Source organism: Hippocampus comes, unplaced genomic scaffold, assembly GCF_001891065.2.
Source record: "Hippocampus comes isolate QL1 unplaced genomic scaffold, H_comes_QL1_v1.1 scaffold7, whole genome shotgun sequence".
NCBI lineage: Eukaryota > Metazoa > Chordata > Actinopteri > Syngnathiformes > Syngnathidae > Hippocampus > Hippocampus comes.
The window spans coordinates 350,121-367,239 of record NW_017842060.1 but is presented as its reverse complement, the minus strand read 5'-3'; the positions used below and the strand labels follow the sequence as shown (position 1 = coordinate 367,239).

The 17,119-nt window shown below is 46.8% G+C and overlaps 1 protein-coding gene across 1 annotated transcript in view; it reads left to right on the top strand.

The window, feature by feature from the left end:
- Positions 1-17,119, top strand: part of grin2ab (glutamate receptor, ionotropic, N-methyl D-aspartate 2A, b) — an 83,757-nt gene that overhangs the window by 28,016 nt on the left and 38,622 nt on the right. Inside the window, 2 exon segments of the mRNA XM_019862168.1 lie at positions 546-770; positions 1,111-1,269. Coding sequence (XP_019717727.1) covers positions 546-770; positions 1,111-1,269 — 384 coding nt within the window.

Genomic DNA, 17,119 nt, shown 5'->3' with positions numbered 1-17,119 from the left:
GCCTCAAATTTACGTGTCATCGGCCGAATGCAGCATTGTGAAGGACATAGTCCATGAAACGTTATTTGTTGTTGTTGTTGTTTTTTTAATGTATTTATTTCAATGGACCAGCGTACTGTACATTAATCAACACAAGAACGTGAAAGAGTGTCAATGTGCCGGATTTAGCATAAATGCTAATTGCGCTATACTTTGCGTCGCTGAGTCAAAAGGGGCACTTGACAAATGACTGGCCAAACCTTTTTTTTTTTTAAATCACCACTGTTAAATTTTGCTCTTTTTGTTTTAAGTATGAGCCTTTTAAAAAAAAAAAATATATATATATATATATATATAAGGAGTTCCTACACAATATCACCTTTTTTTGTATCGCCAATCCTCCACAATATCGTAATAATGATCCCCTCGTGAGGTTCTATTTTGAATTCACAAAGCACTGTTTAATTTCATTTTATTTCTATTTTTTTCCCCAATTGCCTGGACAGGTCTTCAAGATCCAACGAAATGACGTATATGCACTGCCGTCGTGTTCTTTGCGTGTTCAGGGGACGATGTCGGCGGTGTTGTGGATGCTGCTCCTACTCTCGCGGTGGGTGTCTCTTGCCGCGTCCCAGAAGCCTCCTGGGCTCAGCGTGGGCGTGGTGATGGGCCAGACCCGACTGGTCCCGGACCAGGAGCTGCGTCCCCCGCGCAGCCCCGACGATGCCCTGGACGTATCGGTGGTGCCCTTAAGGATCAACCAGACCGACCCCAAGTCTGTCATCACACAGGTGAGAGGGAGCGCCCCTGGAGGTTTGGAGTTTGCATACACAGCAGAACATGAGTTGGAAACTTTTTTTTTTTTTAATCAAGAAGCAAAAGAGGAATATGGTGGTACTTTGAGACACAAGTTACCTCATGCCACAACTGTCGTACCCTAGTCCGAATGTTTTTTTTTTTTGTGTGTGTGTGTGTTGTCTCGGACTTGACTCGGACTCCTTGGCATTTGACGGGGACTTGTCTGCCTCGTAAAATATTATATAAACTTCATCCGGGAGTGCCAAATAAGCACCTTGATTTTTTTTGTGTTTCATGTTAAGGTTCACCATCATGGGCTTTTTGTTTTTGAAGGTATGCGAGCTGCTATCGCGTTCTCGCCTCCACGGCATCGTCTTTGCCGACGGCACCGACCAGGAGGCCATTGCACAGATTCTCGACTTCCTGTCCGTCCAGACGCAACTTCCTGTGCTGGGCGTGCACGGAGGCTCCTCCATGATCATGGCCGACAAGGTGAGTGAGCGACATGGCTGCTTGATGACAAATAATGTTGGCGAAGGCGATGGAACTTTGTTGACAATTGATTGTGGTGCTCGGAAAGGTTAGCGTCCTTTTGGCCATGGCTCTGTGGGACTTTTTTTGTGGGACTACTCATGAGAGACATTGCCAATCAAATTTCTCGTTGCTCAATTAAACAGGCTCCGGGTCCTTAGTTTTGTAATTCCGTTGGGGCTGTGAAACAGAATGGCCGACTTCCTGTCTAATTTTGCGCATGACTTTTCACACTTTTTTTTTTTTTTTGCGGGTTTGCTTATGTTATTTATTTATTTGTTTATTTCCCATACAATAGCAACATGAATTAAATTGCAGCCTTCTTAAGATCAGCGAGGGAACGTCGAGGGGATGTACGGCCCGGTTAGCCGAGCGAAGGTCAGCGGCATTTCAACGCCCCGTCGGGTCAATAATCGCGAGGAAAATGAATCAATTGTGCGACTCGCAGATGCCGACGTGCTATTGAACACCTCCGATCTCTTTCTCCAAACTTGTAACGAACTGGCAGAGATTAGGCGAACCACCAGACGGGCAGTAAATCACTGCGGCAGTATTGCAGGCTCCGTGGCCTTCAACCAGATGTCGATGGCGGACGGCAAGAGATAATGTTCCTTGTCACCGCGCGCTCAAACGCTAATTAGCCCCGCGCTGTTTACCTTTGACCAAAAACAAACAAAAAAAAACCCCAAAGAATTCATGGTGGTATTTTCAAGAAAACAAACGTGTCTGGTCCAGTCGTTTCTTTTGCTGTCCTCTCTTCTGTGCAACAATTTCTCTTGAATTTGCGCTACAGTGAAATAAGCCTGGCATTTGATGATTGACAGGATTAACGATTTGGGTGAATGATGTCACCGAGGATGGAGGGGGGGAAAAAAAAAGAACATTCGCATCGATTGTGAAAATATGCCCGACACTCACAGCTTAAAAAAAATGGATGAACTGGATACTCAATGCCCCACAGCAACAACAACAAAAAAAAATCCTGAAACTCGATGTACTCTGCATACCTTGGCATTTTTTAACGAACCTTGCGGCCCATGTCAAATGTCATTTTATCTTTTTTTTTGTCATGGTGTGGGCCTCTGGAAAAAGCACAATGGGCCACAAATGGCCCCTGGGCCGCAGTTTGGATACTTGCCTTTCAGCTTAAAATCTCGTCTGAACTGCTGTTGCGCTCCCCGTTTGAATCCCTCTGTTTCAACAATCGTCACTTAGCCTGTAAGACTTTCAAGGTTTCAATGCCGGCAATAATCTGGGCGCGACACGCCCGTAAATCCGCCGGGCAAAAGGCAAACAAACCCCAGCAGACTCGCTATGGCCTGAGTGAAAATTCCATAGACGGGGAAGCGTCACGCCAGAACGTTCGGTCATGCGGTGGATGGAAAAGCCAAAGGCCGGAGACGCTGACATGCGGACAGCAGGGAGGAAAAAAAAAAAAGAAGCGAACTTTCGCTTGTCAAATAATGGATGCATGTCCCGTCGCGTAAGTGCGCGTGGGCGGGTGCAAGTGTGAAACGCTTTTGGTGTTAGGACGGAAAAGTGCTGCTTAAAAAAGGAAACTTGACTGCCGGTTCAAGTCCAAGCGCCACTTGTCGTTTTCTATGACGGTACAAGCGGGATGCAACTCGCAAAGTTTGCAGCGGCGAGGTCGAGAGAAATCCGGCAAAGTTGCGACAGTCCGAAAAACGGCCACTTTTACACACGAGACCCCAAGACTTCCAGTAGTACACCATCGAATGGCAAAAACATCAGTTATTGGACTACGGGCGGGGATTTCATATGAATCCGAATGTCCAACTTTTATTTGAAAAAGCATTCTTTGGGGAGAGTTTGGATCCATAAAAGGGAACCTTTTGGAACATTTGTCTTTGTGTATTCATCTTTTTTTTCAATTTTTATTTGGAATGAAATATGAACGTGTGTAACATTTGTTCAAGTCATGAAATTTGTTGGAATGTATTTATTTTTTTATTTTTTTTTTGTCGTTCCCCCCCAACCCCCCCCTTTTTTTTTTTTTATATATACATACCCAGTATATACCTTGCGGCGTTTCTGCCTGTTTGTCATTTTGTGTCAGGCTAATTTGTGTGAAAGGGGTCGACTGTTGTCATGGAAAGAACACGGAGAAAGGCCACAGGAGACGACAAGATTAGTCGGGAATGTTGTACTTCCATTACATGCGGGGGTGGGGTGGGGTCGCTTTGGGAAATGAGGAAAACGTTGCACCGCGCTCTTCTGCCAGGGGCGGGGCTTGCGGGTCACACGGCGTGTCGCACCAGCGCGCGGCGACGTGGAAATGGAAGGTTGTGAATTAAACATGGTCGGCGTTTCTGACGTGTCGTGGGACGCTCCCCCCCCCTTTTGACCCACCAACCCCCTCGCCATCCGGCGCGTTTTCGAGTATGCTTAAGCGAAGATTGGGGGGGGGGGGGGGGGCACCACGTACGCCTGCCCCGCCTGGGTTGTCCCACATCGGGTCAGGGCCATTTGCAGTGGCTTTTAATATTTAACGCCTGCTCCGTAGAAGAAGCGACGGCGTACCTCGCGGATCTGCGCGCTCGCTCTCGAGGTTTACTGACTCTTGCTTTTGGTCCCCCCCGGTGCACATTGCGGGGGACGGCTCGGTGTGTTTTCCGGAGTGACGCAAATGCTTTTTTGTTTTCACCGGGCTCTACGATTCTCTTCTGCGGCCGCGCACATGTGGCGTCTTCAATCTTAAAAAATCAAAAACTCTTCAGCCGTAGATTTTGTGAGCTGATGCCAAAATCGGCGCTTGGTGTCTGTAACCATCGGTGCGGATTGGCGGGTTTGACGAGTCAATTCATCGGCGAGTATGTTCAATATCTACGGTGCGTAAAGTAGTCGACAATGGAACATAACATCGTTCGAAAACAATAAAATAAGGAGCGTCTCATCAAAATTCATCCAATCGATAACTTTACGACAGTCAAATTAATCGACACCCAGCAATCGAATCATCGTTTATGGCCTTAAGATTGTCCAAATCCTCTGATTTCCGCCTCTCCTATTGAATTAAAACGAGACATTTGCAAACATCTGCTTTTACTTTTGGGAAACAATGACTGGGCCACCAATTGAATCAACTTCACGTAAGCGTCACGTGAATCTCTCTCATGTCACATTGCCTAATTCTTGTTAGAATCTTTTTTTTTTTTTTATGACTTAAAATAGACAACAGAATTAGCAACAATGGGTTAAAAAACAGTAATCGGCCCCAAAAAGGTTTTTGCAATACACACAGAAAAAAAATGTTATTCGATTAATCGATGAAATTCCTTCATTCATTTTCCGAACCGCTTTATCCTCACAAGGGTTGCGGGGACATTTTGGAGTGTTCAATCAGCCTGCCATGCATGTTTTTGGAATGTGGGAGGAAACCGGACTAGCCGGAGAAAACCCACGCAGGCACGGGGAGAACATGCAAACTCCACACAGGAAGGCCAGAGCTGGAATTGAACCCACAACGTCTGCACTGTGATGCCAACGTGCTAACCACTCGATACCTGGCCGCCTTAATCGATGAAATCACGGATAGAATAATCGATTCTCAAAGCGTTCGTTGTAGACAGCCCTGATGTTGTGTTGAAACCTGAGGAATAAAAATGTGTGTGTTGGTGGTCCAAGTTTTGGGTGACATGAGCGCTGATGCTCCAGTGACTCAACAAGCTCACCTGAGCACAAGTGACCACGGGCGGACGTGCGCAAATGTCAATGTCAAGCACGCAGGCGGATGCTGACGCTTCGGAAGAAATAAAAACAAACAAAAAAATCATCTATTTGCCAGAGAAGCTCTCCTTTTCTCTCCATTTGTTGCTTTTTTATTAGCACGGAAGACTTTTCTTTTTCAAAAGCGACGGCCACGTCAGCATTCTTTCAGGAAAAAGCCGAATCTTATCACGAAGGCAAATAAAAAAAATATAATTTACAAAAAGAAAGGATTGAACTGGAGGTGAGATGTCACATTTTGTTTTCAGCTTACAATTTCGTTAAAAAGTGCTTGGAACATATTGACATCTCGTGTTTTTTCTCAGACAGATTTTAGAATGAGTAAAATTGCGCACTTTGTCCATTTGAAGGGACGCTTTTTGTGTGCATAATTATGACTTTGTTGTCATAAAATGTGAACTTCATATGTCCAGACGACAGCTCGGCAAACATGGAAAAAGGACTTTGATGGAATCTCTCCGTCGCCTCACCGGAGGGCCTTGTACCGAAATAGAGTCGGACGGCGAGGAGATAATGAAACGGGCCACCAAGAATAATAGAGGGAATAATAGAGATTCTATTTGAATCAAAGCAGAGACGCATTAGCTCGGAAACTCGGGGGTGGGGGGGGGAGAAAAAGAAAAACGCTTCAAGCTTTGGCCGGGCAGATTTCAAAAGCTCGCTACTTCTTCTTTTGATCTTTGCACTGTGTTGTCCATCGTCCAACCTACGGGGCCATTTGCCCGCTGCGTCATCTCAAAATTGAATTAAACATGCAAAACACATCAAAAAGTGACAAGCATCGGTCATACATGTGCCAATCACGTCACCAGTGGCTTGCTGGAGGCTAGCAGCAGAAGCTAACACATCAGTCTACTCTTCCTAGCAAATAGCATGAAGGAGCACGCTAGAATCGCCCATCCCGGTACCTCAAAGCTCTTCCTCAGTCCCTTCTGTTTACTGCTGTCATATAAGCGCTGGCTCGCAAACTCGCCGCTCACTAACATATCATATGTCTTTACTGGGCGTACGTGTCTGACAAAAAACCTCTCACTAGCATGGAGCATGAGTTAGCAAAAAAACGACAGACTACACGGGTATCTCTGAAGTTCTGCCGGCATCCGGCGTGTGAATTTGGGGACTAAATGTGACAAGCAGGTGACAGGTGGTCTCCTGGGACCTAGCTCGACAAGCTAACACATATGTCGACGACTTTACCCAGTGCACCTCGCCGCAAAGAAATTAAGAGATAGCACACAGCATGAACTGCTACTTCAGTTCATGCTGTGACTCGTCACAGTCACTTGTTCACAAAACAATAAAGATGACCAAAAATAAGGAGCGTAAAAGAGCAGATTTTTCAATACACTAATTTGAGCTGAAGGTTTTAGCTCAAGCAGCATCTCGCTTCAGTGACGTTTATTTCAAAACGCAAAATGTTGTGATTGAGCCGGTGGACATTTAAGAAAATCTCACTGGGCGAACTGAAATGACCGGCGGATTCATTTATCATTATTTGTTGAAATTAAATCTTTATCTGAGTAACATATGAGAGCGACTATTCAACATTTCAATGTTATTGCGGCCCAGCCAACTGCAAGCACATAGCGCCACTCCGTTGTTGTTGTGGAATACAAGCAGCTCTACTTTCTTCTGCAGCCCGTTTAGGCCGCAAGCAAGTGTTGGCCAAACTCTGCGACTTGCTGACAATGAAGCTTTGGTTCCATTCAGAGACTTTGTTTGCATCACCACAGAGCCTTGTAAACTTTTTTTTTCTTTTACTGCGGATTATTTTTAGCCGCTTTGTCTTTTCTTTTTTTTTTTCCCCGACTGTGCAAAGTGGCATTTATAATCAATTACTGGCAAGAGGATGGATCGCATTAATTTCACGATTCAATTTGAGGATTTTATGACATTACGGTACGTGCTGAGGATGACTGTGGATTATTTGTCGTCGTTCCGATCGCTGCTGTTGTGCAAGGTGGCGGTTAGCGTGAATAACTGGTGAGGAACAATCACATTAAACCAGTTGCGTGCACGACCAAACGTGGCGGGCCCGAGCTTACCTCATTCAAGTGTATGAGTGTGTGTGTGCGTGCGTGTGTGTGCGTGTGCCCCCAACACAACAACACTGATTAACTTGAGGCCCATGGATTTTTACGTCTTGATTAAATCAGCTGTCATTTGAAAAAATGATTTTTCCTCAGCGGCTCTCCGTCACGCCATTGAGTCGCTCGTCGCCAAAGGTCAAGTCACGCCATTTCGTTTGCGACGTACTTCTGCCATGATGAATACTTCATGAGCAATCAAAGCCCACCGGGTGCAAATTTGGATGCAAATTTACATCGGTGGGGATTGAAGAAAAAAAAACATTAAAAAGAGAGATTGCAGGTGGACTGACGGGGGTGGAATGGTAAGCGGACCACGTTAAAGCTAACAAAGTTAAGACCGAGGCTTTGATGGTCCGAGCGATGGAATCTGGACTAAGGCTTAAGGGGTCAAGATGGAGACTTTGTGGGGTTGAGACCAAGACGTCGATGGGTGTCGAGACGGAGTCAAGACCGAGACCTTGAGAGTCGAGAGCAGGTTTCGTTGAGTAGATATCAAGAATTTCGTAGGTTTGAGTCAGACCGACATTTTCAACACCTTCAGTGTCGAGACCAGGGCTGTCAAACTCATTTTTGTCGCGGGCCCCATTGTAGTTACCGTTTCCCTTGGAGGACTGTTATGAATTTTGTAAAACCGAATGTTAAACACCCCCCCCCCATATCACATACACAGCGAACAACAAATTGATGGATAACTTGTTTTGAAATCAGAAGTCAAGAATAATGGCTTGTTCAAATATTGTTGTTATGGATAAGATGTGACAATTTGAAATTTTGGTTCAAACTTTAGCAAGCATCATGGAAGTTGACATGCTTGATTTGCTTTTGCGGTCCACATAAAATGATGTGGTGGTCCAGATCTGGCCCCCGGGCCTTGACTTTGACACCCGTGGTCTAGACCAAAGCTTTGGTAAGCAAAGCCACTTCGGACTAATGTAGACATGCCTTTTGTATCTTCCACTCCTGCTGTTCCCTGCGTCTCAGAAGTGCTTCCGGCGGGCGCTTTACCCACACGCTCAGGACACGACATTAGGTACCGGCTAATGAACGCCGACACCAGAGACACGTCAAACATTCTGTCACGGCAGCAAAGAAGAGCGAGAGAGAGAGAGAGAGAGAGAGAGAGTCATGGAGAGCGGCTGAGTTGCACGCCAGGAAGAACAGGGAAGGCCTTGGAAATGCAACGCTCCGGGGTGGGCAATCCCAGTGCCGGTCTCCTGGACGTTTTAGATGTCTCCCTGCTCCGATACCCGATTCAAATCATCAGCCCTGCAGAAGGTGGCTCTTTTGATTCAGGTGCCTTGGAGCACGGAGACCTATAAAACATCCGGGACACTGGCCCTCAAGGAGCGGAGTTGCCCACCTCTGCTCGAGGGAGGTGACATTCCTTCAGCGACGTGTTTCTACTGGTTCGGTGTTTTGGGAGTCCGGTGGCGCCCACCGGTCCCATCATCATTTAGGGGATGGCTCAGAGCACATCCGGTCTGCTTGGTCCTCGGTTTGATTGGTTCATTGTATATGGTTGCACCTTTTGCCGCCGACACAGATCTCGTTCACTCGTCCACTCTCGACACGACTGACTGCAAACGTGTGTTCTTTGGATAACGTGAGAAGTGGGTCTACTCGGTTTGATTTGATTTGTTTTTGCTTGAATAACGTAGAATTTGGCGGAACCTTACGTAAGGTCTCGTTCCCTTTCGATATTGCCTTTGAGCCGAGGTCATAACACTCCCGCAAAGCACCGTTTTTGGACCCTGACTGGTATAAGAAAATTGGGTCAGAAACAAAAAGGCTCTTCAGAGTTCAAGTCCTCAAGAATTTGAGGGCTTGAGATCAACACTTTGAGAGTCCAGGCCAAGGTCTTGACTGGTTGAGACTGAGTCAAGGCAAAGACTTTCTGAGTGGAGACGAAGCCTTTTAGGGGTCGAGACCAAAACACGGATGTGCTGAGACCAAGTCAAGATCAGGACTTGAAGGTGTCCAGAACCCCGTGAAGATTTGGAGGTTTCGAGACAAACGCAAGACTGAATCATAACTCAGACTTTGAGGCTTCAAGACCAACACGTGGACGAGTCGCCACAAAGTAGAGACCGAGACTCTTCTTGTAAGGTGTAAAGACCTGGTTCAAGATCAAGAATTTGATGAGGAGTCGAGAATAAGTCACCGGTCAGACTTTGAAACCAAGATGTTGGAGGGTCGAGAACACCTTCAAAACCAATCAGCATCACGGAACAAGTTTGACGGTGAAACCCAAAAAGTGAACATATATCATTCGGTTCTTATTGTCAAGGTCTTAGATTGATGTCACCTCGTGTGTGAGCCATTTGTTGTCCGTGCGGCCTATTCTGACCCTGATCAATGTCATCCGGTGGACTCCCCGTCGGCGGTGTTGCTCAATCAGACAGTCGCCACGCTGTCACTCACGTCTGGTTTCTCGCGGCGTTTTCGTCTCCCGCCCGGTTCCGAGCACCCGCTTTTGCCGCAGCCCGTCATCTTTGACAAGAGATGGTGTGTCGGCCAGCGCCACTTTTTGCCCTTACCGACCGGCGGTCCAAACATTTCCGGCTCTTTCCGGGGGTTTGACCTTCTCCCTCTCATTCGATCCCCGCCTCCCTAGGCCCTCCCCCTTGAATATGCGCCAAGCGCGGTGACAGCGCGTAATCCCTCCCGGAAAGAATCCCACGTCGGCATCTGCGCGCCCATGATGGGGGATGTTGTCGGCGTTTGCGAAATGCCAACTCCGGTGCCCGCAGTTCATCCGAGCCGGAGGCCGGCTGGAGACCAATGTTATCCCCCCCGCCCGAAGAAAATGACAATAAATAAATGAAAGAAAAGAAAGAGTCAGAGTTGCCATGCCAGCTTCTTTCAGCGAGCATGTGGCCTCACCGATAACGCACGAGCGTGCTGTGAATGAATGGAAGGCCTTCAATTTCCCTCGTAAATTTAGCGCTTCAATTGCTACATGTGGAGGGGGACAAACCGAGTTGAAAACAAGACTTGAAGATGTGAGCGTGTGCGCGCGCGCGCGCGTGTGTGTGTGTGTGTGTGAGTGTGTGTGTGTGCGTGTAGGGGGGGGGTTCTTTTAAATACAGAATCAAGAACGAGACTTTGGCTCTTTGGACTTTGGACATCAATCAAAATTTGACTCGTTTTCATGCCGATTCTCTGCAAAGTGGGCTTGTCAGCGCCCCCGCGTGGCTGCAGCCTCCTGTTGCTGTTTGACTGCGCGCGCATATGAACGGGTGACTGCCGGGCTGTGCAACGAAGCACTCTGGGCGCCATACGGTGCAGATAAAAGCGCGACATAAGTGCAGTCTGTTAGCATCAATGACTGCCTGAAACGCCTCACTTGCCGCACGCTGCCGAAAAGAATGAGAGCCCAATTTATCGGAATGCCTCGGCTGAGATACTCCGAAGTTTAATCACTGAAGAATAAAACTCACCAAACCTTGTCTTCCTGCAGAAGTCACGATTCTCGAACCATTCTCATTTTTATTTCGGGACCTTGAAAACAGTTTCGGAGCTAAAAAAAAAAGATTATGTTAGCCAAACATATTGTTTTTATTTTTTTTATGTTGTTGTTCATTTTGCGTGTGATTTTGATTGGTTTCAGCTTTGAAAATTGTATTCCGTGATTTTTTTTCCCTTCAAATTGTGTTTGATTTTGACATTACTTTTTTGTTTGACAATATATATTTTTATTTTGTATTATTTTGGGGGATTATTGCTGACACATGTTTTGTTTATATCATTCATTTGGACTTTGTGCTGACATATTTTAATGCATGTTTTATTTGATTGTCGTTTGATTTGGGTATGAATTGACGAGGCCATTATTTTGTTGTTTTTGTTTCATTTTTGCATTTTTTTTCTTTTCTCTCGTCAACATTTTGCTGTAAAAGTTCTCTACTAATCACCGTCATCAAAGTGGCACAAAACGTCAGCACTCAGTTATTGCTGCGCTAACGGGCTGCGACGTGCCTAGACGGAACGTTCTCGCTCAAGTTTGATACTAAACAGCGCCGCTGGAATATTAACGAGGCGGCCCGCCGCTAATGCGGGACACCGGAGAGATGATTCATTTACATGAAATATATCCGTGGTGACAGTAAGGAAACTTAATTGCGAGGCGGCATATTCGTATGACAGTGAAAGATGTCCACACTGATCAGTGGCGCCTCCGTGAGATGCCCGACGAGGCGGCAGACGAACCTGCCCGTCCGGATCAAGTCCTCGTCCGGGAAAACTTTGCGTGGGGCAAACTTTTTTTCTCTGATGCATTTCATTGATCTTAAGGCATCTTTAGGAGTTTAGTGGTGCTCTCATGGCGACCGGGTCTGTTGACAGCAGCCTGTTTAGGCAGCGAAGTGCTTCTCTACTGCAGCCTGATAAGGAAGCAAACGTGTCGGGTCGTTACATAAATTCTTTACTCTAAAAAATTCTTTACAAAAATGAAAACCGCAGCCCGTTTGAGCAACAATGTATTCGGGTCACCACATAACCTTTTGAAGTCGACTTTTTATTGATCAAATGCCGCAGGACCAACACAATTTGAAATAACGTGACATCCCCCTTTCCCCCTCCCTGACAAAAAAAAAAAAAAAATCCATGGTACATCAATTTCTGCAGCAAACTAGCTTAGTCAGCACACTAGTTTGGCCGCTGCGCAAACAAGTTGACGCAAACCTCTCAATGAGCAAACACCACACGATTGCGGCAAGTTTTGATAGAATGGTGACAAAAAAGGGATGCGATAAATTCAACAGCAACTGCTTTCTATTCCCCTCCAAAAAAACATGTTTGCATAATGAGGTTGTAGAGTGACAAAAAATAAATAAAATCCAATCACGGCGTCGGGCCTGGGAATATTGCGAGGAAACAAACATAAATGTCACATTAAATGGAAACAAAATACCAAGAGCCAAAGCAGCAACAAATGGGACAAAGACCAGCCAGTCTGAAAAGCAATACCGGTGATAAATGTCAGACGCCTCGCTGCAAAGTTCCCGAGGCGTTTTGACAGGAGATAAACAGGAGTTCAGAACATCCTCATCATGGCACTTTTGAGGCAGGTGGTTGTTCCCCCCCCAAACTCAGATGCAATTTGTCAGTGTGACCAAGTGGCAAGGAAACAAAGGATGATGCTTCAAAAAATGTCTTTGCTGCCTAAAGGGGCTGCTGTGGGAGGCACCGGAATACTCCGACACAAATAGCGCCATGAAGATGCAGCGACGAACTTAAAAGAAGCAAGACAAGCAAGAGTCACTAACTCAGCAAACACTCGAAATGGAAATTTAATTCATTGAAAATCTGAAGTTGAGAAAGACCAGAAACCGGAAAGAATGCCAGACAAATCTTAACGACACCACTTTAGCAAGGAACAAAACAGCCGTGTCGGGCATGTCGCAGAGCTGCTGTTGATCGTTGGCTTAAATGTGGCCGTTTTCAACAACATGTTGACTCTTTGTCCATTGTGTGGTGTTGGATTGAGAGAATGGATGGGTCATGATGTTACCGTAGGTCGCGACTCATCTAGTTTGCTGCCTAAACAGGAGGCTGTAGAAATGAATGTATCATCCCCCCCCCCCCCCACCATACTGCGGCGGGCAAAACTGGCCAACAAAATGAAGACAATCGCATTGACAGCGCGGCATCGGCCACAACTTGGGCTCCTTCCTCGAGCAAACTTTGACAAGTTGTGAGACAGGGGGGGGGGGCAAACGGGGCTCAAACTGGTTTGATGGCGAGGCGCCCACTCGAACCCCTCGGCCTTGTCGCTGCCCCATGGATGGCATCAGACAACATCGTGTCTCAGCGGATTAGCGGTGAAAAGGAACATCTGTTGAACGCCGCAACTCGGAGACTGTCAAAGAAATCCGCAAAGTGCAGCGCAACAAGAAAACTGTTCAGTCCAACAAGTTTGCTCCCTCAATTTTCTTGCAGTTCTTCCATTTCTTTCATTATTTATTTTGTCATATCAAGCGTGGGGTATTCAATCAATACAAAGTTTGGATCATGAAGATATTTTCTGCCTAAAGGGGCGGCGGTATCAATTGTGTTTTTTTGTTTTTGTTGTAACATTTCAGTTTTTGTCATGGTTTTTAAAATGAGAATATGAAGCAAATCCATCTAGTTTGCTGCCCACATGGGCCGCCTGTAGAAATGAATTTCCCATTTATCAAAAAAAATAAGTCTAGCAGTTATGTGCGGCTTTATCTTGGAAATGTTTGTATAACGAGCCTATGCTGTGGCCGTCCATTTTTTGTTTTTTTGCTTAGATGGGCTGTGGTATAAATTGTTTCCATTCTTTTGATGATTCCATTTCAGTTTTGATCATGTTTTTTGGAAATGAGAATAGGAAGCAAACCCGTCTAGTTTGGTGCCCACACGGGCTGCCTGTAGAAATGAATTCACCATTTAAAGAAAAAAGAAAATCACTCTCTCAGCTCTGTGCTACGTTCTCTTTGGAATCTTCGTATAACGTTGTGACGGACTGGTTTTCTGCTTAAACGGGCCGCTTTAGAAATTCATCTAACCATTTTTTCGTCGTCGTTCATCAGTACCGAGTTTGTGGAGCGAGAGGTTGTGTAAACACATTTTTAATCAAACATTTAAAATGATCATTAGCCACGCGATTAATAGAATGATTACAAAAATCCACAGCGGCTCATTTAGTCAGTAAACTCATTATACTAAAAGCTCATTACACAAAAGCGTTCACTTTTACCACACCCATGGCAAGCACCGAAATACGCGGAAGGACGCACGTTTCTACGGCAACCCGTTTCGGCGGCCAGAGCATTTTTGGGGTGGGGGGGGGTTATCATCCTTGGTTTCCTTTGCACAAATTGCGAGTGTGCAGGCGAGTGGGTGGACGCGAGCCCACGCGATGTCATCTCCCACACATCCTCCTCACCCTTGTAAACACTCTCTTCCTGCCGTGCTTTTTTTTTTCCCCCTTCGGCCGCTCTCGTCCCGTCACCTCACGCCAACACGGTCCGGCCCTCCCCGCCCCATCACGTCCCTCGTCCCACCCGCTCGCCTCCCGCTCTTACGCCCCAGTTGCGGAGCACAAAGAGACTCCGTGACAGACTATCTATGCGTGTACCTTTTCAGAGTGGCGGACTCTGATTTAATCCGCCCTCCGCCGCTATTTCAAGACGGCGTAAATCGTTCTCCAAAGAGCCGCGAAAAGCCGCCCGCGTGCACCTGGGGAGGAATAACGCGCGTGCACGTCGTTACGTTTGTGTGTTTATTTTCCACACAGGTCAGCTGACAAACGCAAGTCATGAGCTCTCACAATTTGCCTCGCGCCATCGTTTCGGTTCGCCGACGCCGCGCTTTTCCACGCTAGCGTGCAACACTCACGGCAAATAGTCCAAATGGTCCTCAAACTTTGACAGATAGCTTCTTCCGATTGGGGGCACATTTGGGGCAAGTACACGTTACGCTGTGTTTGAATTCTCCCCAAATTTTCTTGAAGCTTTAAGCCGACACGGAAGAAAGTTTCGGGCATGGGCCCTTGAGACTTTTTTTTTTCTTTTGTGTGTACTGTTGTGTAGAGACATTTCCGGAAAGTTTGATGTCAAAAAGTCCAACTGATGTAGGGGGATGGGGCTCATTATCTTCAAGGGGGCACGACTGGGATGAGCTGCCTCGTCGGACGTTGCCCCCAGTGTGTTTGCCCCAAAGCAAAATGGAGGATTTCCTGTTCATTTTCAAGCAAAGGTCCTGGAGATTTTTTCGGGCTTTCCGTTGATATTCTATTTGTAGGGTGTCAGCAGCCCGACTGCCCAACATACACGAAACTCCATTCACCTGTCGGTGTTGTTGCCACACGACACTGCGCTCTATACTTTGCTCTCTCTTCCCATTTATGTTCGACATTATTTCGTTGTGAATTTCTTCTGCGGCCCATTTAGGCAGCAGATTCATGAATGCATCGCAGTTTCCGTATCCCCTCAATGCTTTGGACATATTGAACGTAGGATGCTACGCAGGTTGCATCACTGTTGCAAGGCTCAGACTTCCGCTTTCTGTTTGGAGTCCTTCTACAGCCCGTTCGGGCAGCGGATGAATAACGCGTTCATTGATTGCACTTTCTACATCCTCCCATGGCTTCACAGCCAAGTGAGCACGCGACATAACCACGCGGAGGTCAACCTTTTGGCATTTTCGAAAACAAGTGGGTATCGGAGCTGCTTGTTCAGACCCGACTTCGGCGACAGTGCGCTCCCGCGCCCGAGTGCAGTTTCCCTTCCGTTGCCTTCAGTCTCTGCCGCAGCCTCTCGTGACGGAGCGAAGTCAGCGGCCCGGCGTCCAATCCGACCCTGGAGACTCTTTCCCGTTGCGTTCGATCGAGCACTTGCCCCCCGTCGGCTCTTCCTTCCTCTTCCTCCTCCTCCTCGTCTGCCCTGTTGGCCGCACGCTGTCGCCGGCGCGCATGAAGCGTGCGACATTGCGGCACGACGCTAAAGGCGTTTTTAGTCCTCGTGCCGCATGTTAGCCCCGGTGGTCGAAATTCTGCGAGTACTCATTCGTGTCGTTGGTGGATGGCTGCGGATCGTATGTCTCCCAGAAATGTTTTTTTCACAAAATACCGTTTCCAAACAACAGTGTGAAATCGCCTTCGTTACTTCCACAATATGAGGCGCTGGTTTTCTAAAAGGGAAATGGAAAAATGGTCGACGTGTGCGTCAAATGCTTTATTTGACCAATTTTATTTGATTATTGTCAATAATTACTTTGATGCAAATGTGGATTATTTTAGTCATTTGCTTGATTTTTTTTTTTTTCGTGTGTGTGTGTGTGTGTGTTTGTGCAAAGTGACTGTGATGAGAGAAGAGAACGCATGAATCCTATGTGACTTGCTGTCTGTGTGACCGCATGTGCGTTACAGGTCGAGCTTTTTATTTGACTCTGTGGATTATTTCTGATTGTTGTGTTCATTTCCACCGTGCAAGGTGCCACTTTGTTAATATGACTTGAACATGATATGTTCGGATCAGCATTTCTGGGATTATTTTTTGTTGTTGTTCGACTTTCCAGTGAAATGACGAAACCAAACAACACCACGCCAAATATTTTGAATGATTTTCTCGGTTGAGTCGCCGCTCTGTGCTCAATACAAAGCAACTTCAAGTCAGGTTATTCGTGTGTATGCGTACGTGTGCGCCTCCGTATGGATCCGAACCACCGGGCCCAAAAAGTTGGCCGCGGTAATTGGCGCGCAGACAAAGGAAAGAATTCCCCCGAGCACCTCGCGACCGATCCGCTTCGCGTTCAATTGTCTCGGCAGGCATTCGCCGACCCATCTCACTCACGGGATGCGCCATAAACAAGGTCGCCACTGCAGCGACGCCCAGCCTTCGCCGCCCCGAAGTCAGGTGGTGTACTCGATGTGCGTCGTCATTAAATATCATCCATTACAGGAGGATACACATCAAATATGATGTCAGGCATGCACATAACGGCCCCGAACGTGAAAGAAAAGAAAACGAAGGTCGATACAAGAGTTTGTGAGTTTGTGAAGCGGAAATCAAGACCTCCCTTGGTCGGGACCTGACGCGGAGGCACGGGACGTACCTTTGCAGCGGCTCGAGTGCAGAAACTGTCCTAAGTCCGTGTCCCGTTTGAAAATGCTTCTCCTGTCGCTCCAGATTCCAGATTGTACATGAAACAAACTTTGAATGAGAAAAAACAAAAAAAAAAATAGATCGATCTCAACAGCTCTGATCGCAAGCTGCGATAGCAGACTGCTGACCTGAACGTCCGGTGATGCAGATCATGCGCCAGGGTAGGACAACACGCACTCAGCACATAAATCTTTTTTGGGGGGGACCAGTCCGCGGACTACCGGTCAATCGAGTATCGATTAGTATCAGGATGATGTCCATGTTTGGCACTTTAGAGGTGCGGTATGTGCATTAGATGTCATGTAAACATGGCACATTGGAGGCATCCACTCATTGAAAATA